Genomic DNA, 23,885 nt, shown 5'->3' with positions numbered 1-23,885 from the left:
GCCTGGGCCTCCCACTCAGCACCCGGGGCCGGCGGGACTGAGCCGTCCACCCCCCGACGGAGGCACGGCCAGAGGGCGGAGCGGACGCGCGGCCAGGCGGCTCCCGCGAAGACCCGCGAAGACGCCCCGCGCCGTCCCCGTCAGAGGGAGCAGAGCGGAACCTCCTCGGCCCCGGCGGGAACACACAGCCGCAGGTTGTCTGCGGAGCTACGGACGCACGACCCGCGGCCGGCCGGGCGGCAGGGAGGGGCCAGCCGCAAGCGCGATGACTAATTCCGGCCGCTGTCCGCGCCCGGAGCCCTCGGCACCCCGCGCCTCCGACGCGCGTCCGGGATCTCTCCCCCGGGGCCGCCCGCGCCCCGGCCCCCTCCTACAGGCTCCCTCCGAGCACGGCCTTCCCCGCGCTCGGCCCCGGGCCACCGCTCTAGGCCCCGCGCCCTGGCCGTGGCCCCGCGGCCCGTCTGCGGACTACGGGCGCCCCGGCCCTCGGCGTCCCGCCCGACGCGGGGCTCCGGCTGGGGCGTCGTGTCAGCTCGCAGTGACCGGTCCGCGGGACACAGGGGTCGCGCACGGCACACGGGGTCCCGCACCGCGGGGACGCGAGCGCTGGCTGGGGACGCCCGGCGCTGGGCAGCTCCTGTGGACGGGGCGGCCGCGCCCCCGGAGCCGACCGTTCTCGGGACGACGACCGCCGCGAGGGGAAGGGGCCCGGGCGGCGAGGGGGGGGGTCCCAGCGCTGGGGCTGCGGAGGGGGAGTGTCCCCTCGGGGTCGGGGCCGCGGTCCCCCCGGACTCAGCCGCGGGCGTCGGCGCGCTCAGGCCCCGGGGCCGCCTCAGAGTCGCCGGCGTCGCTGCGGGACTGCGGGCCCCACCCGCCCGGCCCCCGCCGCGTCCCGACCGTCGCCCCAGCCCGGAGCCCCCCCGCCGACCCGCACCGCGGCGCTCACCTCGTCCCGCAAGCCCGCCGCTTCCCGCGCTCGGACCAGATTCAAACCCGCCCGCGCGCGCGACGCGCCGCGCTCCGCCGCCCGGGCGTCATCACGCGCCGCTCTCGCGAGAGCTGAGCGCGCCTGGGCGGGGTCCGCCGGAGGGCGCGCTCCACGCTCCGCCCCGCTCTGAGCCCCGGCCCCGCCCGCCCCCGGCCCCGGCCCCGGCCCCGCCCCGCGCCCCCGCCGGCCACGCCTCCCCCACGCCCCGCAGAGACGCCGTGCGGTCGTGCGGGGAGATTCGGCGGCCGGCGCGGGGGGACGCCGGCGTGACTGCGGAGACGGACTTGGAAGCCGCCGGCCGCTGCAGGCCTCGGTGCGACACGGCTGGGGGGCAGCCGGTGAACGGTCGGGTCCCCTCGTCCCCCGGTCCGGGCCCCGGCACACGGCCCCCGCCGCGCCGGCTCCGCACGACGTGTCGCGCGAGACGGACTCGTGGGGCGTCGTGGGGCTCGTCGTGGGCGTCGTCGCCGCCGGGACGCGCCGGCCCGTCCGTCGGGGGTGGACCGGCGCGCGGTGCTGCGGTCGCGCCTGTCCTCGGGGTCGGCGCTCGCGGGAGCGGAATGAAGACACGCGCCCTGCGGACTCCGCGCGCGGGTCCGCCGGTGCCGTCGCTCGCGCCTCCGCGGCGTTGACGGCCGGTCCCTACGGAAGGACGCAGCGGCCGCCTCCGGAACGAAGGTCCCCGTGGAGGCGCGGGGGGTCCCGGGGGTCCACGCCCTTCCTTGCCCTGTAGCCGAGGCGGGTCCGCGCCAGCTACCGTCCCGCAGCCGCTCCGGGGGTCCGCGCCGCGCAGTCGGCCGCTGCCCTCCTGTCCACCGCCGTCCGCCGGACCCAAGACCCTTCCCTCCCCCGTCCCCCACTGTCCACTCTCCCACAGCTCCGATCTGTCCTGTGCGCGGACCAGAGCCCGCCATCCGTTCTTTTCATGTAGTCTGTGTCCACCAACAACCGCACTGACTTTCCTTCCGTCTTTGCTGAAAGCACAAGTTGGAAACCCCCCGAGTTTCACAAAGATTTTTTATCCCGTCACTTGGAATCATTCGCTGTCTCAGCTCCTCGGAAGTTTACCGAAACCCTTTGCTCAGAGGCACCCGGATTACATTGTTTACTCTTTCATTTAAGGCACTTTTGTCGATGCCATTTTTTAATAAAAATAAAAGTTTGGGGGAGCTTGATGGCTTGGTCAGTGAAGCGTTAGCCTCTGGCTCAGGTCATGATCTCTCAGTCCTGGGATGGAGCCGTGCGTGGGCTCCCAGCTCAGCGAGGACCCTGCTCTCCCTCCCTCCCTTGCTTGTGCTCTTTCTCTCTCTCTGTCAAATAAATAAATTAAGTATTTTTTTTTTAATGAAAAAATAGTAGAAGCTTTTATCTCTGGATTTACATGTGCTTTTCCCACACCTTGGGGTGCTGTAGGTTCTACTCCGTGAATCCATGGCAAGTGTCTTCCAGACAATCCAAACGGTAAGTCAGGCGTCGCTGCCAAACCAGTCGGCCAAACCAGGATGAGTGGTCGGAGCGTCTGAAGGAGTGCGTAGTGCACAGCTCTCCTGAGATCTGGGCCCATGGGCCCCTCAGAACAAAAGCCCTGTCCAGCCTCCTCTCCCCGCTGCGGGAGTCAGGCTCTGGAAAGGCTGTTGCAGCAGAGTCCCGCAGGAACCAGGGCACCAGGCTGTGGGCCCGTCTCATCACATGCTGGCTTTCTTCATGCGGGGGATGGGGAGCCCCAGAAACCCGCATCCCTGTCTAGGCAGCATGCCCGTGCCCTGTTCATGCGGGCAGCGTACGCCGCTCATCTCTGTGCTCTAGACCCCACCAGGCTCTGCCACATCCCTCATTCTTCCCTTTTCCCAGGGCCCCTGCTCTCTGGAAACCCTCCCACTGTGCTCCGGAAACCTCAGGTTGCCGCAGCCACCCCCGCTGTCCACACAACGGGAGTCCCTGCATGAGAACACGGTCCCTGCAGCCACAGGCGGTCATGCGTGATGGTCCAGAGTGGACTCTGCTCTCCTGCTCTCCTGACGGCTCCCAAGCCAGCTGGAAGTCGCTTGGAGGCAGAGCATCGCTGCCGTCCTGACCCAGTGCTGTCTGGCGGAAACCCCACGTGAGCCACGCGGAACTCTAGTTTCCACGCTAGAAAGAATAAACATAGTGAAGCGAATTTTAATCATGTGCTCTTTTAAACCCAGTAAATCAAAAACATTATCATTGCAGCAAGCAATATAAAATTATAGCCTATGGGGGTCAGGGTACGGATCTGTTAGGAAATAGTGGCTACAAGAGGCAGGCCGAGGGAGCCCCATGACAGCTTGGGAAAGTTCCATGGACCCACCTCCCCGTGTCACCCTGAGGCCCCAACTCCTCTGCCCGCTGCTGCCGCTACATGACACCACCCCACCTGGCCTCCGTCGCTCTGGACTCCTTCCTGAGTGCTCTGACTCCTTCCCATCCTGGGCCCTCTCCCAGCTCTGGGCACATGCCGCGGCTACCCGCCCACACTTCCAGAGCTGAAACTCAGCTGCCCCTCCCGTCCTCCAAACGCTTATCCTGTCCTGACTGTCCCCGTTACCGTTCTGTGCCTTCTGACAAAACAGGGTGGGTTCTGGACCCACACCGTCTGGGCATTGGGCTCTGCCACTCGCCAGCCATCTGTTTGACATGGGACAGGCCAGGCAGTGACTGCATCTCAGCTTCCTCATCCCGGCCCCGCGGGCAGGAACTCTCCCAGCCAGTGAAGCCAGCCCCTCCAGGTGCAAACAAGGCTTCCCTCAAGAATGACCCCCAGGCCTCCTCGAAATCCTGTATAAGTGCAGTGTGTATCTTCAACCCTGCCCTGTGACGCAGCCTCTGAGCACATCCCTCCTCAGCCCTACCTGTGCCTCCGTATCAACACTGTGCCCTACGCAGCCACACAGCCTCCCTGTAAGTCTGGCACGTTTCCCTCCCTCCCTCCCTCCCTTCCTTCCTTCCTCCCTCCCTCCCTTTCTTCCTTTTCCAAAAAGTAAGCTCATGCCCAACGTGGGGATTGAACTCATGACCCCAAGACTAGGCATCTCACGCTCTGCTGACCCAGCCGGACCCCCCCGCCCCAACATGTTAGATGCTTGAAGAAAATGTTTTCTGAAGAAATGAATGAATGAGGTTTGAGGTGATCTCTCTTCTTAGAACCTTCCCATGGGGTAATGAGAAAAGGTTGATAGAATTAAAAGTGGACCCCATGGCAGGCGGTATGAACTAAGGCAGAGGGGTTCGGGACAGCTAAAACAAGAGACGCTAAAATAGTGTCTTTGAAAAAGGACCAACTGCAAGACTCGCGTTTTTTAAAAAATGTATTTTGTGTTGGGCAAATAACATAAATCACATTGCTGAAATTCAAAGGAAAACACTGTTCCCAGTTTCCTGACTATCCTTCCAGAAAGATTCTCTAACAAGAAAACACAAAATTGTCTTTTCATCATAATATTTATAACTGGGAAAATTAGTTAAAGAAGAGGAGCTCAGCAGCTGGGAACTTTAACATGGTGCTGAGGGCTGGGAGCATTTTGCAGGAGGACAGGGTGGGGCAGAGCACAGGGCTGGGGGTCGGAGGGGACCAGGACAGCGCCTGAGTCACCAGTTCCGAGAAAGCGGGAGGGGTCATGACTAATCAAGAGGCTGCTGCAGAAACTTTCCTTCCTTTTTGTGGTTAGAGTGTGTAGGGAGCGCATGGTTCCACTCACTCCCTCTGCTCCGAATGGCTATAAAAGGTGAGACTGAACAGAGAAAACCAAAAACGCGGGCTGTGCCCCGATGGAACAGGAACACAGAGCGCAGGTCCTGAGGTCAGTGGTTTGCTGGCAGCGGACGGGCAGGTGAGTGAGTCCTGAATGCAGAAGGGCTCCTCGGGCACCATCCAGAACAGAAACCAGATCCCTGCTCACTGCTGGCCACCAAGGGTCAGAGGGACTGTGTGCCCAAGAAAAGAAGCTGAAAACTCGTGAACCCAGTGCCCATGGCCCAGTTCGTAGGGAGCCACAGGCCAAGACATAACCTTAGGACCGGCAAGTGCGTGAAGTCCTTTCTCACTTGGATGTAGGAGCTGTTGTCTCAAAAATTTCCAATATCACCGAGGAGTGGGGTCTCAGGTATCCTTTAAGACCTGTTCTTGGCGCCTCAGTGGCTCAGTTGGTTAACCGTCCAACTCTTGATCTCAGCTCGGGTCTTGATCTCAGGGTCGCAAGTTCAGGTCGGGTCTTGATCTCAGGGTCGCAAGTTCAGGTCGGGTCTTGATCTCAGGGTCGCAAGTTCAGGCTCCGCGCTGGGCTCCACGCTGGGCATGGAGCCTGCTTTAAGAAAGACCTGCTCTGGAGGATAGAGAAGCAGGTGCTCAGAGGACAGAGACTGGGGAGGAGGTAGGATGCACTCAATTTCCCCCACAAGAAACAATATTCTGTAGACCATCTTCTCTGACCTCAGGGCATTTAAATCAGTGACCAACATAGAAAATGTAGGGGAAAACATTCTTTGACACTGAAAAATGTTCTGAGTAACCCATGGAGTAAAGAGTAAGGCCCAGGGGGAATTTGGACATACTGAGATCTGAGCGGCAGTGGAAGTACTTACCCAAACCTGCGAGGCAAAGCCAACACAGAGTATAGCATAAAATGTGTAGCCATGAATAAGTTTAATTTCTTCTTAAGATTTTATTTATGTATTTGAGAGAGAGAGACCAAGAGAGGAGATAGAGAGAGCGAGAGTGAGAGAGCGGGAGAGAGAGCTCAAGCCAGGGGAAGAGGCAGAGGGAGAGGGAGAAGCAGGCTCTCCACTGAGCAAGAAGCCCAATGTGGGGCTCCATCCCAGGAACTTGGGGTTATGACTAAGCTAAAGGCAGACCCTTAACCCACTGAGACACCCTGGTGCCCCAATAATTTTATTTTTTTAAAAGAAATATTGGGGGCGCCTGGGGGGCTCAGTGGGTTAAGCCTCTGCCTTCAGCTCAGGTCATGATCCCAGGATCCTGGAATCAAGCCCCCTGAGGCGGCGGGCTCTCTGCTCAGCAGGAAGCTTGCTTCCTCCTCTCTCTCTGCCTGCTTGTGATCTCTCTCTGTGTGTCAAATGAATAAATAAAATCTTTAAACAACAAAAAAAAAGAAATATTGAAAATAAGTTTGATGCTAACTCTAGAAGCTAGAAGAAGAGCAACAGAGTAAAAGGAAACAAGCAGATTTTAATACAAAAATGAGAAACAATTGATAAAATTAAAATAAAATAAAAATTAAAAGGCGCCTGGGTGATTCAGAGGGTCAAATGTCCAACTCCTGATTTTGGCTCAGGTCATGATCCTGGGGGCATGAGTCGAGAGGCCTGCATTGGGCTCCCCGCTCTGCACAGAGTCTGTCTGTCCCTCACCCTCTCCTCCTCCCCCACTCACTCACTCTCTTGCTCTGTCTCAAATACATAAAATCTTAAAAAATAGAGGTGCCTGGGGTGCCTGGGTGGCTCAGTGGGTTAAACCCTCTGCCTTCAGGTCAGGTCATGATCCCAGGGTCCTGGGATCAAGTCCCGGGTTGGGCTCCCTGCTCAGCGGGGAGCCTGCTTCCCCCTCTCTCTCTCTGCCTGCCTCTCTGCCTACTTGTGATCTCTGTCTGTCAAACAAATAAATAAACTCTTAAAAAAAAATAGAGGTTTCTGCGTGGCTCAGTTGTTAAGGGTCTGCCTTTGGTTCAGGTCATGATCCCAGGGTCCTGGGATTGAGTCCCACATCGGAGACCCCGCTCTGTGGGAAGCCTGCTTCTCCCTCTCCCACTCCCTCTGCTTGTGTTCCCTCTCTTGCTGTGTCTCTCTCTGTCAGGTAAATAAATAAAATCTTTTAAAAAATCCTAAAAAATAAAATAAAAAGTCAAAGTTTTTACAAAATCAATGAAATAAACTTCTAGGAGGATTCCATAATCAAGAAGAAAATACAGGATAAAAATAATATTAGGAATAATTAGGAATAATATTAGGAAATTCCAATATTAGGAAATTAAACAAAGATGCAACTATAAAAGTAACAGGAATACTAAATTCATAAGAAATATTTTTCCAGGGGCGCCTGGGTGTCTCAGTGGGTTAAGCCTCTGCCTTCGACTCAGGTCATGATCTCAGGGTCCTGGGATCAAGCCCCGCATTGAGCTCTCTGCTCGGTGGGGAGCCTGACTCCCCCTCTCTCCCTGCCTGCCTCTCTGTCTACTTGTGATTTCTCCCTGTCAAATAAATAAACAAAATCTTAAAAAAAAAGAAATAAATATTTTTCCAATAAATTTGAAAGCATAAAATGGATAACCTTCAAAATTGATGAGAAATTGAAGACACATAAATTAATACAAAATTTTAATAAAACAAATGGGTAATTGAGATCTCCCTATTCAAAAGATAATGGCTCAGAAAACTTCATAGGCAAATTCCACCAGATTTTCAAGAAACAGATGATCACCATCTTATACAAATTGTTTCAGAGAATGAAAGAGGAAAAACGCTCCCCTTCCTAGGACCGTATTCCCAAATAAACCACATGCACGTAATCCTTGCCTCAGACTCTGCTCTCAGTGGAACCTGAGCTCAGACTCACCTTGAGAAGATGATCCTGGAAGAGCTGAACACATACACACACGCATACCCACAAGCGTGTGCAAACACATGTACACACAGGCACACAGCAAGCACATACAAACATCCATGTCGGCACCGCACGTGCGTGCACACACACATATTCACTCACAATCACGCACATACAGGTACAGCCACTCGTGTGCATAAGTGCATACGCAACACACACATACATTCATGCATCCGCACACATGTGGATGCACTCACATGCACACACGTGTTGGCATACATGTATGCACTCACATGCACAAGTACTATACACACTTGCATACACAACACACATGCCCATGCGTTCACAACGCACAGCTGTGTCACACACTTTGCATATGCACACACACTAGTGCACACACGTGTACACATGCACACACATGCATAGACACTTGGTCCCTGGAGACAGATGCTGCCTCCCACCACCACCCTGCACACTACCTTGTACGTAGCCCGTGTGTGGTTTGAACATCATTGAACGGACAGCACTCCCAGGCTTGGGCTTTCAGTTTGTATTTTGAGAAAGTCAACGAGATGCTTCATAGGTTTACATTTTCAAAGAAGAGGAATATGTGAGTGTGTAACAAACATTCCCCAAAGCCACATTGTACACTTGACCAGAAAGAACGAACAGACTTCCTAGATGTTCTGCCCTGAAAGCTGCTTTGCCAGGCCCAGATGCTCATGCTCAGGGTGTAGAACCAAACTAACCCGGGGTCACTCACACCAGGGACAAAATGGAGATGGTCAACACACCCACAGAAAGGAAACTTCCCCCTACAGGACTTTGCAGCTCTTCTCGGAAATCGGTAGAAGGCACCAGCCGGTTCTCACCATGTCTGGGCTTCCTCGCCCCGCCCCAGCTTCCCCGACACAGGTGAGAACGGAGACCACTAGGCTACGGTTCTGCCAAAAAACCCGTCTCTTGGGCGCGTTCACCGGGTGAAAACCCCACAGTCTGAGCAGGGCAGGACCCGCCGCTCCTACAGCCGTGGGGGCTCCGGCCCGCACCCGAAAGCCTGGCAGGAATGCTTCTTCCTGCTTGTTCCCTCCTGTGCGCGGAGCTGGGTTTTGACACCAGCATTCACACGCGGGAGACGCGTGACGGAGGCTTTCGCCACTCTCTCCGGGCAAGGTGCTGGAAGAACCGTTGCATTAAAAAAAGACCCAAGAAACTTCTGGTGTCTGTTTTGCGGATGTGGGAGCTTGGGCTCTCAGAGGCGAGAGGAGGCGGCTTGCAAAACCACGGGCAAGTAACGGCCTCTTGGCGAGACAGAGAGGTGATCCGATATTAAATATTAGTAAGAAAGGGAAACGGGAATTCAACTAGAGAACCAAGTCTCTAGCAAATGGAGATGAGGTTACACAAGGGACGGGGAGCTGCAGCCTTAGAACCGTTTCAGTGAGAAAACTGCCGAAACAGCTTGCCTTTCATTTGGAGATGAATCCAACTTCGGCAGGTCGAGGCCGTGAAGCGATCCAAAACACGAGAGGCTTGACCTTCCCTGTTTCATCCAGTCGGCTGTGGCTCCTAGCAAACTGTGTGCTGTGTGTCGTGACCTCACCAGACTGGAAACTGAGGCCAGCCTGCGGTCTGCCCCCAGCAAGGCGTGGCCCTGCCCCCGACCCCGTCATCGTGTTGGAGGAGAGTGTGGGCTGGGAAGGCTGCGGCGCCCCCGGGCTGGTCCGCCTGTCTTCACACAGTCCTTTCCCGCACAGCCGGGCAGGCTCTGGGGAGCAGCGCGCCGCTCTCGGAAGGAGGGCTCTTTGGTCCTAGGAGCGCCTCCCTCCGTGCTACGGGCCTGGACCCTCAGGACACCTCTGTGTCGGGCTGTGGCCTGGCTCCCTGCGGACCGCGCTTTAGCGCCCCGTGTGTGTGTGGTTCTCGGGTCTCCAAGGCTTCCCCGGACCATGCCTTGCCAACAGAACCCGGAGTGGAAGAAGCCAGACACCGGCATGCACCCGCGCAAGGACTTGGCTTGGCCCAGCTCGGGGTCGCCGAGGCCGGTCAGCGCGCTGGGCTTTGGGCTGGGAGCGGCCCCGTGCGAGGCCAGCACAAGGGGCGCCCTCTTCACGCGAGTGCTGGTCACACGCGGCACTTGGGAACGTTTGGGAACATTATGGGCGGAACAGCTAAGGTCTGTACACGTTTCTGTGTATTTTATGCCCCAGCGAGCACAGGTGGCGGCAAACCCAGCGCACCCTGGAGGAGAAAGGAGGCCGCACGGCCAGGAGGAGCCCGCTGGAAGCTGCCCTCACAGGAAGGCGTGACAGACACGGACTGCGGAGGCCACGGCCAAGGTGTGTGGGGAAGGTGGGGCTCCTGCTCTTGGACGGACGAGGGACGCGCGCTGGAAGCGTCAGGCCGGGGTGGAGTGGGGCGGGGGGGCAGCAGGCCCTGGGAGGTGCGCGGGCGGTGTCCTGCGCGCAGGAGCCGCACAAGGCCGGGGCAGGCTTGACCTGGGGGTGACGCACGGAGGGGCCGCCCCGTCCTGGCTGGAAGTGGGGTAAGGCTCGGGGCAGCATCTCAGGCGGCCCGCCCGGCACTGGCCTGCACACTCGGCGTGTGCGGTCTCCTGCTCTCCTCTAGACCACCCTGCACCCGAGTCCTAAGAAGCGGATGGGAGGCCGGAGGCTCAGAGACGGTCTGTGACTTGCTCTCGGTCACACAGGCCCTGGAGAGGGGTCTGAACACAGCAGGTGGACTCAGAGCCACGCTCTTAACCCCTGGCCATACTCCCTCCCAGACTCCAGCACCCCAGTACCAAGAGACACATGAAATTGCAGAGAAATCGTGAGGAAACGTAAGCAAACACAAAACAGTGACGTTAACTCCTTTAGTGTTTCTTGCAGGCAGGTGGGCTTGTGAGGTTTTTTTCTTTTTTTAATCTGGGAATGGCTGTTTCTCCATCATTTTTGTCGGACACAGAACGTTTGGCTGACAGTCTTCCAGCGTCTCAATCGGTCACCCTCCAGCTTCAGGGGAGAGGCAGCGGCTGCCTTACCCAGGAGCCCAGGGTGAGACGGTCTCGCTTACGGCTTTGGGACGGTCCTTAACACCCACCGGCTCAAGCACGATGTGCCTGGGGCCGACTGCCCGTGTGGTCCCTCCCTGGCATGCGCTGGGCTGTCCCCTGTCCTTTCTGGCCCTGCACCCGCCTCCCTCCAGGGCTCCGTCTCGCTCTGTTCCTGACATCGCACTGACCTGCCTCCAGGTTGTCCTTTCTTCTGGCAGCTGAGATCTGTCGCACGCCTTCGGGAGATCTTGTATGTCGCTCATTACGAACTCCGCAAGTGCTGGTTCATCCTTTCCACCGTTTCTCCTTCCTGATGCTCTTATTCTCACACTCACCTTGAACTCTTCACTTCTCTGAACGTATCGCAATAGCAGACACGAGGTCTTCGCGCACATGTTGCCCAGCCTCTGGGTCTTCTCAGGGACACGTCCCGCGGCAGAGCCCCTTCACTGCGGCTCTGCACGTCTTACGGCTTTTTGTTGAGAACCGGACACTGAAAATAATAGACGGCAACTGCGAGTCCTTGCCCCTCGATTTTGCTGTTTCTGGTTCAGCGACTTTCTTGGGCTCGTTCTCTGGGAGCTGCCTTCTTTGTCCCGTGTTCCCTCTGAAGCCTCTGACGGCCGGCTGCTCCAGTCAGCCAAGGGCCGGACAGGTTTCCTCGCACGCGGACGGCCAGTCATCAGCACCCGGCCTGCTCCGCCCTGCGACCCCCGTCCTAAAGCTCAGGAACGCCAGCCTCAACGGGCGTCTGCTTTCCCAGACTTCCCTTCAAGTCGTTTTGGTCAGCCACGTTGGCCCCGGCTTGTCTCATTGCCCAGGCAGCCACCATGTTGCACAGGTTCTCCCCGGAGCTGGACAGGTCGGTCACACGGTGACGGTTCCCTGATGACGTGGCCTCTGGGGGAGCTCTACAACCATTCTGCACGCTCTCCTGCTCGGCTGCTGTCACTGCTGTCAGAGTCGCAAGGCTACTGAGTGACTTCCCCGGTATATTTTCTCTTTCCTAATCTCCATACCCAACGTGGGGCTCGAACTCACAACCCCCAGATCAAGAGTCACACACTCTACCAACTAAGCGAGGCAGGTGCCCCCCATTATATTTTCTAATAGCTAGTAACAGTAGATGAGACACAGAGATTTGTATGTTTTTATAACTGGCCCTTTGTTAAACACTTGTTAGTAAGTTTTCAGATTACTTTCTTTTTTCTTTTTTTTTTTTTTTAAAGATTTTATTTATTTATTTGACAGACAGAGATCACAAGTAGGCAGAGAGGCAGGCAGAGAGTGGGGGAAGCAGGCTCCCCGCCAAGCAGAGAGCCCGATGCGGGACTCGATCCCAGGACCCTGAGATCATGACCTGAGCTGAAGTCAGAGGCTCAACCCACTTAGCCATCTAGGCGCCCCTTCAGATTACTTTCTGAGTTGTTTTTTTTTTAAGATTTTATTTGAGGAGAGAGAGAGTGAGCACACACACAAGCAGGGGGAGCGGCAGAGGGAGAGGGGGAAGCAGGCCTCCGCTGAGCAGAGCCCAATGCAGGACTCGATCCCAGGAGCCCAGGATCATGACCCGAGCCGAAGGCAGACGTTTCATCGACGGAGCCCCCCAGGAGCCCCACTTTCTTAGGTTTTATAGGTAGACAATCTCACATCTTGAAACCGACGTCTCCCATACAAAACTTAATCGTTTTTCTTTTCGTATCGTATTGCCCAGGGCTTCCAGAATAACACCAAATAAAGGCAGACTTCCTGATTCCTTTCCCACGTTTGTGCTCCATGTTTCTCAGATAATTACACCGTTGGCTTTTCGTTGCAATGGCATTCGTTATGTTCATTAGTACCTTTCTCTTTCAGACTTCACGGAGAACGGTTGATAGGTGTCTTTCTTCCGACAGAAACTTGAGACAAGTTAACGTTAGGGTCTGCCCAGCTGGAGACTAACTCAGCCAGCACCAACCCACTCACCCCATGCCCAGAGCAGTGCGGAGCTGCCGGAAGGAGATCTGAACGGCTGCGTGGTCTCTACCCTTGGGAGCTTCCAGTGCAGCTGGGAGGCGACAGGGAGAGTGCTGGTCCGGGGCGGCTGAGGAAGGGCACTCGGTGGAGAAGCGAAGGGCAGTGGGGGTAGCCAGCCCAGTGTCCACAGAAGAGCAGGTTGGGGCATTGAGGTGGGAAGGAGGGGTGGGGAAGTTTCCGGAACGGATAAGCGGCACCATAGAAGGAAGGAAAGAAATTCGCTTGAAGGGTCTCCCAGCTTAGTGTGCTCTTGGTTTCTAAGAGCACAGACAGCAGGAGAGTTACAAGTAGTTTTCCAAGACCCCTTTGGCTGTTTCAGAGAAGGCAGGGGCAGGAGGCCACGGCACCAACAGGGAGCTGACAGACATGGGGCTTGGCCTTGAGACAACAGCCCAGTAGATGTATTCTGGGGTAGAACTAAGGGACCTGTAACTGCATAGGAAGGGGGCGAGGCAGGCGGAAGCAGAGGGACCGCCTAGATCTCCATCTCGAGTTCCTTGGCAGACGGGCAGAAACACCGCGAGGCCTCCCAGTGCGGAGGGCTAACGAGGAGGCACTGGGTTACCGGGCCTTCAGCCCAGCAGCAGTCTGCACCGCAGATACAAACTGGGAAACTATGGTGAGTCACCGCTATCGAGCAGAAGGCAGAGTAAATATTAAAACAGGCACTGGCCCTAAAACCCATGCCCGTCCACATTCTCAGTCTGTGGGAAAGGTACCGGAGGAGTGGCCGGCAGCACGGAAGGGCTTGGTGTCCCGAGCCGCCACCGGCACTGGCAGGGCCTGGCCTAGCGCTTCCCCACCTGGTCCAGCCAGCCTCTGTATCATCACTTCTCAAGGGCTCCGAGAAGACCCTCAAAGACTATTTTTCCTACTTGTGACTGTCCTTCGTAAGAGCTGTTTTTAAAACCCTAAGTCTGTGGGGCACCTGGGGGGCTCAGTGGGTTAAGCCTCTGCCTTCGGCTTGGGTCATGATCTCAGGGTCCTGGGATCGAGCCCCGCATCGGGCTCTCTGCTCAGCGGGAAGCCTGCTTCCTCCCTCTCTCTACCTGCTGCTCTGCCCTACTTGTGATCTCTGTCTGTCAAATAAATAAATAAAATCTTAAAAAAAAAAATGAAGATGGGAACAAGAGAGGGGCGCCTGGCCGGCCCGGCTGGTGGAGCATCTGACTCTCAATCTCAGCGTTGTGGGTTTGAGCCCCACCTTGGTCACGAAGATGGAACAAGAGGCCTAGTATCGGTGACCTCACGTTCTTTTGGAAATGAAAGAATTCAAACACAGAACATATAAATAATGTACTGTATCTACTTTTCAAAATATTTGATCCCACACTGAAAGCTTCACTTCAAAAGACAAAAGAAAAACAAATCACAAGTTAGGTAACATAAACATTTATTGAATAAATACATGCACTGTCATGTAAAATTAGTTGATGAAAAAGAACATTCTATAATAATTAAAAAACCCCCTCTGTTTCCCACTTGCAGCGGGCAGTGACCAGAGTGTGAACACACACACGCTGGTCTGCACGGTTCCGGAAGGGCTGACCTCCTGCTGAAGCGTAGCAGCGACACGAACTCTCCTCGGGCAGAACGTATTTTGCGGTGAGTACAGCTGTGATCTGAGACCTGAAAACACCACTGCCACACTTCCATATTTTAAGGCACAGGATAAGCAACCCACATATACAAACTAATAGAATTCAAAGCCATTTAATTTTCTTCTCATTGGTTTGGCTCAATATAGAAAAGTTAACGTTCCCTTTTCCTGGACGAATTGATTATTAAGAACCAGTGATGAACATTTTGAGGACTCAAGTGTTCTCCATCACCAGGATCCTGGAGTGCCGAGTCTGGCCTCAACGGTCATTCTCACCCCTCCCCACAGGACAGAAGAGCTTCTCTCAGTAAATGCTCACGTTGCCACAGGACGGAATCACACCGGGAAGCGTTTTACGTCTTTAGAATCGTCCCTTTCCTTTCTTCCTTTCCTTTCAAGCAGAACAGATCAAAGTCCGCTGCCAGAGGCCTCTGAACCTGCAGAAGGGTCTGTCTCCAGGCTCCCCGGTCCCTGGGTCACAAGGCCCGTGTCATGCTGCTAACTGGCTTTCTACCTTTCATTGTATTTATTTTGTCTCATTTGTTAAATAAAGCATTCCATAAGGTAAATACGTACCAAACAGGTGAGCACATGACCGCAAAATCCCAATGTTTAGGGTGTTGGTAAAAATTATTGGTATGAAGCATTTCAGTGAGCAGTTCTCTTTTCATAGATTATGCCAGAAGCCCTTCAACAGACTGAATTAAGAAAACAAATCTAATACCATGGGCAGGCAACCAGATTTAGTAAGTAGTTCCCTGCCTGCACCATGCTACTGAAACACCACAGCTAATTTGTGTGCACCTAGTTTGTGTGTGCATCGAAACATTAATAAACTCCCTCCTGTACATGAATATTGGACACGGCTGACAGTGAGGTTTCACTAACTAGGAAACCGGTCTAACCCCGGGCTAGGGGTTACGCAGTCTTTACGATGACGTGAAAAGTGTCGTGAACTACAGACTCCATTATGAACAAACCCATGGTTCCACGTGTCAGTTAAAACCAACGTGAAATCGCCGGAAGGCAGGAGTGTGCAGAAGACACACCAGCGCCCACCACAGGCACTTTGGTATTTTGGTCACACGAGCAGTCCGTGAGTCCACGAGCTCTCCAGGTCCGGTCACCGAGTTCCACTCCCTCGGTCTCCGAACACACGACTCTAGAATGTTCTCATGGCGAAGGAAGTCCTTTGCATCAGACGCTTCTCAGAGACGCGCTGGGCAACGACACGGCTGCAGAGCCTCGGGCATATGAACATGCTATACTAACCCAAAAAGAAAACAAATATCCCAAAGCAAAAGCTGTATAACAATATCCCAGTACTGAGGTCAGTCATGGCAGAAAGTGAGGAGACTCAGGAAATGGTTATTTACAGTCACCAGCCGCAGAGCCGGAGCCCTCGGCCCAGCAGCCAGCGGCCTCGCGCAGGGAATCCGACGGCCTACGTGGCACTGATGGCTGGAAGGATGAGCTGTCGGTTTTGAAACCGACTTACCCACCCCACACACTTCATGGGGACCACGTGAGCCTGTCTGCACAGGCTGGGAAAACATTGAAAATGTGTGTTCTATTTTAGGAAGTGTAACTGTGTACCTGTGTACTACTTCATGAATAACTTGTATCAAGCAATTAAAAATAAACTTAAGACATTTCATTTTACGTAAGAAATTTCAAATTAGTGCCCATGATTCATGGATCACGGCAGTGTTCTTCGTACTCTGCATTATCAGCTGCACTTCTCCTCACATGCGCTTCCACTAACTCTCAACAATACAGCTTTATGGAACTGGTAGTATTTTGAATACTTTCATCGTTCATGATGGGCAGAAGTATACTAATATTAAACTTTCAGCCTTTTTAATAAGAAACACCATAAAACTGGTCACTGAGAACTTTACCCTGTGAAGACAAAGTGATTATCTGTCATAAGAATTTAATACATTTTAGAAGAAAAAAAATATATTTCCTTAATCCATTTTCTTCAGAATTCAAACCAGCATGTAGAGATTATAAAAAATAGTCTATTTACATGGCATAGTGTACCTCAGTGTGTACAAAACAAGGCAACAGTAAAGCACGTACATACATCTGGTTCCCGGCAGAGAAAACTGACAAACCCCTTTACGTGACACAGTAACTAACTGCTACCCTATTACACACTATTATAACAGGTGAAACACTAGAGAAAATTAAACATATAAAATCTAACGATAATATTGGCCAAATATGCCTAAAATGTCAACATGGTTTATAAAACTATGAAGATTTATATAACTAAATACACTGAAATTATAAAACCAGTATCGGTACATGTGTGGGAGGGTGTGCTCTGAGCACACAGGGTAGGTGGGGAATCCAGGGCGGGCTTCTCGGCCAGATGGACTACGTCACCACGTGTGGTCTCGTGCCGTCTTCTGTGAGGTCGTACCTAGGGGTGCACAGGGAGAGGAGGACAGACCTGAGGTCAGCTGGGGACAGTGCTGAAGGAAACACATAGGGCTCGTCTGTGGTGGGACACTCACCACTGGGTCCAACCTCGGGCTAGTTCTTCGGACGCCAGACTGACCAACACCTGTGGGAGGAACAACACTGGTCACAGCGGGCGGAGCAGCCCCTGCACACGCGCCCCCAAATCCTCCCAGCCTCCCCAGCCTCCTCCTGCCTCAGCACGGAACCCACTCTCTGCTATCTTGAGTCTTTCCTGGTCGGTGTTCTGGGCGCTAGGACCCCTGTGAATAATACGGCGGGTCACATCCAAGAGCCCCACCCTGTTCCCAGTAGTCTGAAAGTTCTGTTAAGAAGACTCAGTGCCAACGATTCACAGAAATTCCGGCGCACGTACCACTAACAGCAGCATGGCCGGTACGGATCACCGTCACCGGGACGGCTAACTGAAAACTCCCTCTTTCCTAGCCCGACCTCTGTGTACATTTAATATTAAAGATCATATAATCTTATGCAGGAGTTACATGTGAATTTAGACAAAGACTAGAATAAATTCAGAAAAATAAAGCCACTAATCTGTTAGATGAGTAATACGCTAACTATGTGAATATGTAAAAATAACCTTCAGAACGTACTCAGGTTTTCAACAGCACGTCTTTCACAGTCTACTATTTTATAAAGAAGCATAATTACAAAGGAAGCTCACCCTTTTCCACTTATTTAAGTATGGTCTAAAAAAAATGCATTTTGGGTAAGAGTTTAATGTTCATAAAATATAGGAACTGACCAAGGCTATTTTTCAAGCTTACTTTGCCAAGAAGCCCTTTGTCTTTGGACAGGAAGCCACCGCTGTTCTTCACTGCTACATCCAATGTCCTCCTCTGCACTTCTGGTAACGAAACACTGAAATCAAAGCTGACATGGAAAAAAGAGGACCTTCCTTAAATTTCCCCAATAACTTTACTGTATTTTATAACTAAAAAATGACATTTCTGTGGATGAGACAGTTCCAAATGTTATGCTGACTTTTTATTACACAATTGAGCTCTGTTCAGTGTTTGGATCTGGCATTTCCTAAAGACTCAAAAACGAATTTTTCCCATTATTTTCCAAACATACGTGGGGACTCTTGCTCCGTAAGTATGGAAAAGGCCCTACTGCCTGTGGCTCCCTCATGTGAGGAGGGGTGCTGTGTTTATAATAGTTACAGCAACGTGGTGGGGGGTGGGGTGCACTGGGGATGTTTATAGGACACATCAGGGGGTCCAGACAAGTTCATCACCCGGGCCTAAGGACTACAGAGCACGAACTACCACCCCTGGGTGAGCAAACTAAGTGACGTGCGCATGGAAGGGAACAGATCTGCAGTGCACTTTTTAATGGCTGAAGTCCGGTGCCACGAACTAAAATGCCTCCAGGGCACCACATCTTCAAAGCTGGCTGGCGCCTGCTGTTGAGAGGCAGGGTCTCTGGTAAAGCAGAGGACAGGGAGCCTGAGGCCCTGCAGGGCCGTGGCTGGAATGCAGCTGGCCTTTCCATGGGGCAGGAGCAGCCAGAAACCCAGGCTTGCAGGTGGAGAATCCTTACATGCTGCGAGCTAAGCGAGAGCTCTGTCAAAACACGCCCGCACCAGGATTTGGCGCACCTGCCCGTTTACGACCGTGGTTAAACAGAGTTGTTGGCGTGAAGTTACGACCAGTGCCTTTAAAGATAACCGTAAACAGAAGTGACAGATACTTTGACACCATCTGACTTTATTTCCCCAAATGCTGGTGGATTTTTAGCTACAGAGCTGTAACGTGCGACACCCAGTCTGCACAGACTGAGGTTTACGTAAAGGTGGCCTGAGGACCCTAGAGGCCCCCCTCCCCAGATCCTCTCTGGAGATGAGCACATCAGACTGACAGCAGAAGCAGTAGGACATTTATTAAGACAAACCTTTAAAGAGATCTGCAAAAATGTTAAACAATAATGACATTTACTTACATACATATTTTTTATTGCTTTGGAAACTAGTTGTTTTTCAGAAAACGATTTTACGATGTTATAGGTTTACTATTGTTTTTTAAAATGAAATTTAAAATCAAGCATTGGGTCTTGTAGGTAAGTGATGAACCACTCAATTCTACTCCTGAAAGCGTAATTACACTGTATGTTCACTAACTAGAATTTAAATAAAAATGTGAAGGAAAAAATTTTTAATTCTCAGTTTTTATTTATAACTCAAAAACCAAAAGATACAACCCCACAAAATACAGTTCTTTAAGCTCCTCAATCATGAGCCTTTCTTCCACAGTGTCCACAACTTGGACTTACTAGGTATGGTGCTTCTAGATGAAGTTCAACATGTTTATTTATGCAATAAGTCTGGCAAGTCTGTGGGCGCTAATGTGGAGCTCTTCACAGACACTTTGCAACACGGTGTTGGTCTGAATGCACTAGTCATTCAAAGGTATTGATCAAGCCTTCCGTATCTGATGATTCAAGAGGCTGCCCCCCCACCCCACCCCAAGTAAGCATCATACCTCTGGTCAAACACGGGGTTCAGTGTTTTCTTTGACACGTGTGTTTTTCTCCTTCCTGATCTCCTCTTGTCTGGTAACAAATACATGCGGACATAGGGGTCAGAGCCATCTTCAGAGAAGGCAATGAGATTTCTTATGACACAAACCAGAGAACACTAGATATTAGAATCCAGGAAAATGACAGTATGCGTCATGCTCAAGTTCACTGTTCTGATTTCCCATTTACTTAAACCACTGAGAAGCACAAAGGAGCAAAGTGTGCTTCTATCTTCACCCCGTGCTCGCTCACTGGCAGAGGCAACTTCTGCCTCCATTTCTTGAGCCCAGTATTTGGGGGACATTCTGGTACCCCGCTCTACTTTAAAGTACTTTAACGTACTTACACTGTGTGTCTTCCCCCAGGGAGGGAGAAGCCTTCCTTCTGGCCGGGGGAAGCAGCCTTCGGGAGACCTCAGCGAGGCCACCCCCTCCTCGGGGCCAGCTCAGTCCTCTCTGCCTCTCTGCCCTTCGATCACCTGAACCTTTCACCTCCTCTGTGCAGCCCGTGCTGCTCTTCTCTGAGGACAACTGGTCTGAGCCAGACACAGTCTAGCACTTAATTACATGCAACCACTTCAAATTATCTGCTTACTGATCAACTTGAAAATCTAGTTAGGGGATTATTTGGTGAGACAGTAATTCTCTCACAGCAAGAGTACATAAGGTGCTCAAGAAACAGGTGCGAAACTGAACCCTACATTTACACAGTTTTTCTAAATGTCACTAATTTCAACTTCCTATGTTTCTAAAAGTCTTCTGTAAGATCCAAATATTTATGTCATACATTTATAGCGTAACTTCTACTGAGACGGGCAAGTTACCTAAAAAGGAAATAATTAGTTGGCTGCACACTGTCATCACTAATCAAATACAAATTATAGCAACAGTGGCATCTCAGGTTACACTTACTGCATTAGTGTACTGTACGATACCCTGTTCCCGATTGGGGTTGGGGGGAAAGGCACACCTGTACCCTCAGGTGCCAGTGTGAACTCGTATGCCACAGAAAAAGTCCCGAGAGACTACTGGCAATGCCATCATGATCCCATAAACTTTTCTGGATCTTTCGAATTGATATAAACTTACTTCTGGAAATTTAATCCCAAAGAGACACTTGAAGAAAAGATACTTTCGTTGCCACGTTACATGTAATACTAAATATCCAGGATGACAAATGAAGAGTCTATTACAAAGCAACCAAAATGGCTTTGAATAGAAGATACTCACCTACGGAACGTCGGGACCAAAGCAAGGACACAACACCGAATACTAGGGTTACGGTACAATCTCGTGACTTTGGTGAGGCCAGAACTCAGTGCTCTGCTCCCCGTGTAACGGCTGCCCAGGGGCCCAGCTCACCTGCAGGAGTGCACGACCACCACGAGTTTGTTCCGCTGGGAGCTGTGCCGGATGGTCAGCTGGATCTGCCCCAGAGGCGACTGGCCCAGGGTCGTCCCGCTGGGGAAGCAAAGCAGAAGGTTAACGCTCTCCTCAGAACTGAAGGCCGTGCGTCACTGGCATGGAAGGAACCACACTGCCCGTGGACGGAACCAAGTCTGAACTTTGGACTCTCAATCAACCAGCTGCACTCACAATTCAAGTGAGGGTTCCACGTAACTTAGCTTGTTCAGTTAGGACGCACGGTAAAAATGGGACTCGGAGGTTCTGTCACTGCCCAAACGACAGACGCTTGCTCAAAGCCCCACGCACATTGCGTGCTGTCCAGCAGGCTCTGTGACAAAACAGGACCCCTTGGCTTTCTCTCTCAGGGCCGAGGCACAGACTCCCAAGACCGCTGACGGCTGCTCTGGTGCAACGCACCCAAGACCGTGCCGGCTACCCCCCAGACTTGGTTCCTGAGAGAAGGTGCTTTCTTATTTAAAATTCTAGTGTTGCTTTTAAAGCAAGAGAGGAAGGGACTGGTTTCTTTTTTCCCAAACAGCAGAAGTGAGAAAGGACGAAGGAGAGAAGTGTGCTGTGGGGGTCACAGACCTGCATCCTTCCTCTCCCCCCAGGAGCACTCATTTCAGCTCTGCCTCCACTTCCGATCCCTCAACACACCCCTGAGAATGAGACAGGAAGAAAGGCTTCAAAGGGCAAGTTTATTCCTTCCACTGAGAGGAAAAGGCTAACGTCTGAAGCTTGTGATAACTGTAAGCCGTATGCCTCCTCTCAACGCAGGGGCACATCTATGAATCCAGATTCTAGACAACTAGACAACGGCCAGAGGTCAGAACGCTAAGCACACAGGACCTGTTCTTATAGCACAGACAGAGTTGCTGTGTGTAGAGCACACATCAGCCCTAGATCCTGTCTTCCTGGTCTGAGGACAGGCACACCACAGCTTCAGACCCTTTTCTATTCATGGAACCTGTTACCCCACTGCTTCCTGATCCTTAAATGAGCCAAATATTAGGTCCAAGAAAACAGGAGGTTTATTTTCAAAGTCAAGGACTCAGTGAGCCAAAGGCCAAAGCCACCTCAAGTTCTTCTAACTAACTTAAGATGATGTTCCCTCTGCAGCAGGGAAGAACAAAGGAGGTGTCTAATTACTTCTCCAGCTGCCGTAGTCTTTGCCGAAGCTCCTGGGTGGCGATGGGCAGTGATATGTCTGAGGCTATGCTTGGGGTGGGCTCCTTAACGGAGACATGGCTGGGGGAGCAGGTGGCACCGGTCTGGAGGCTGGAGGAGCTCCTGCCCAGGTCTCGCGGCCCCTGGGGGCTGGCCTCCACAGGCTGGGCTCTCTCTTCTATGCCAGGCTTACTGCTGCTCCCCATGACTGGAGTGCACGGGGCTGTGCTGCTGTCACCAGAGCCTGGTGATGCAGACTTCTGAGATCTCACGGATATCTTCCTCCCTTCTTTAGAAACAGAGGGTCGCTTTACTTGAGCTGAGTGTTGGTGGTCTGGAGACCTTTCTTGCTTTTCAAGGTGGAGTACCTAGAAGTGAAAATAAACATAAAATTAAAGTCAGTGACACTAGGGGCGCCTGGGTGGCTCAGACATTGAGTATCTGCCTTCAGCTCAGGTCATGATCTCAGGGTCCTGAGACAGAGCCCCACATCGGGCTCCCTGCTCAGCGGGAAGCCTGCTTCTCCGTCTCCTACTCCCCCTGCTTGTGTTCCCTCTCTCACTGTCTCTCTCTCTCTGTCAAATAAATAAATAAATAAATACAATCTTAAAAAAAAAAAAAAAAGTCCGTGAACTAGAACAGCCTGATACCTGAATGACTTCAGATATAGTCATTTGCAAATGTTTCCTTAGAAGGTGGCACAAAACATTCTGAACAGTCTAGTCTATATGGTCACTCACTACTGTTAGAGTAATGCCATGTGACAGCTCAGAAAAAGTGAAGTCTGACGAATCAGAGTATCACTTCTGTGACATAAACGTCACTTCTGGGTGTTTCTCTTCAGCCCCTTCCATCTGCATGCATTCCCACACAGTTGCGGGGGACGTCACTGCCGAGTGAGCACGGGCCGCGTGCCCCCAGAAGGGACGAGCGGCAAGGATACCCTGCCCGGTGGCCACTACACAGCAGCCTCGATGCGGGGCAGGCCTCACGCTCCTCAGCTCGTGTGAGGGCACGGACCCTGTGCTTTGCTGGCGTTTGTCTGTAGTGTCCGGGTGTGCAGCACGCTGCTGAGCAGAGCCTGTGCTCATAACGCTGCACCTGGGGTCACTGGGATGGCGCCACCTTTCCCTGCCTCTGTATACAAAGCTGCAGCAAACATCTTTCTGTTCAAGGTCTCTCTGCATTGTCTTACTGAAAGTCAGATTTGCAGAGAAAGGGTTCCTGGTTCAAGGGGCTCTATCATTCATGGCCGGGAGACACTGCAGGCCTTCCTGCAGAAACTATCCCCAGAGTTGGGACCGAGTGCAAAGAGACCATGTGTGCTGCATCCTCCACTAAATTTGCTTTAATTTTTTAAAAAAGTGGGTTCTTTTTAATTTGTATTTTAAAAATTAGTGAGTTTTAGCATTTTTCATCTGTTTGTCAACTTTATTAATTTTCAACATTTCCTTAGGCACTCCTAAGGGTCATTGTCTATTTTAGACAAAAACTTTTTTGTTTGTAATGTCTACCACCTTGTAGAACTTTATTAATTTTTCCCTCTTGAATGACTTTTGAAAATTTAACTTGGCCTGCTTCAAGCAATCAAAAACACCAACTTGGGCAGATGTCTGAGTCCAAGCCTCAATCCTCTCTCCCTTGGGCATCTGGAAACCGTCAGCAGCAGTCTCCGCTCCGCACACGAGTGCCCCAGGCCCTCTGCCCTTCTCTGGAGCAGGGCCCAGGAGTGTCAGCAGTGCTGCTCGTCACCCCGTGCACTCTCCCACGTGCTACAGAAGCCTACAGTACCCTGAGGGCGATCTTCATCTTCAGAGTGCTGTTGGGCCCCGAATTACTGAGCTGGAATCGCTGGTTCATGGTCATGTCGTCACTGGTGAGCAGCTGACTGAGAGGGATCTTCAGATGCCCCAGAGAACACTGATGCTGTTCATCTTTGACCTGAGGGACACATGACAGAACACAGTCAGCTGTGAAGGTAAAGACCAGAAAGCATATAAGTGTCCAAAATCCAGTCTTTAAGAAACACTTCTGCCATCTCTAGGTTCTCGTAAATGACTCACGCGACG

At 52.5% G+C, this 23,885-nt stretch overlaps 1 protein-coding gene across 3 annotated transcripts in view; it reads right to left on the bottom strand.

Annotated features, from left to right (window-relative positions):
* Positions 1-16,596: 16,596 nt before the first annotated feature.
* The window catches only part of ESYT2 (extended synaptotagmin 2), a 76,913-nt gene continuing 69,624 nt past the window's right edge, over positions 16,597-23,885 (bottom strand). For all 3 annotated transcript variants that reach the window (XM_032840261.1, XM_032840262.1, XM_032840263.1), the window contains 7 exons: positions 23,608-23,757; positions 21,799-22,184; positions 20,605-20,703; positions 19,207-19,338; positions 17,491-17,596; positions 16,759-16,808; positions 16,597-16,664 (listed from right to left, as the gene is read on the bottom strand). In XM_032840261.1, coding sequence (XP_032696152.1) covers positions 16,619-16,664; positions 16,759-16,808; positions 17,491-17,596; positions 19,207-19,338; positions 20,605-20,703; positions 21,799-22,184; positions 23,608-23,757 — 969 coding nt within the window. In that variant the 3' untranslated portion in view covers positions 16,597-16,618. The remainder of the gene's footprint in view (positions 16,665-16,758; positions 16,809-17,490; positions 17,597-19,206; positions 19,339-20,604; positions 20,704-21,798; positions 22,185-23,607; positions 23,758-23,885) is intronic.

Source organism: Lontra canadensis, unplaced genomic scaffold (genome assembly GCF_010015895.1).
Source record: "Lontra canadensis isolate GAN:19392208 unplaced genomic scaffold, GSC_riverotter_1.0 scaffold111, whole genome shotgun sequence".
Lineage (NCBI taxonomy): Eukaryota > Metazoa > Chordata > Mammalia > Carnivora > Mustelidae > Lontra > Lontra canadensis.
This window is presented reverse-complemented; position numbering and strand designations above follow the sequence as displayed.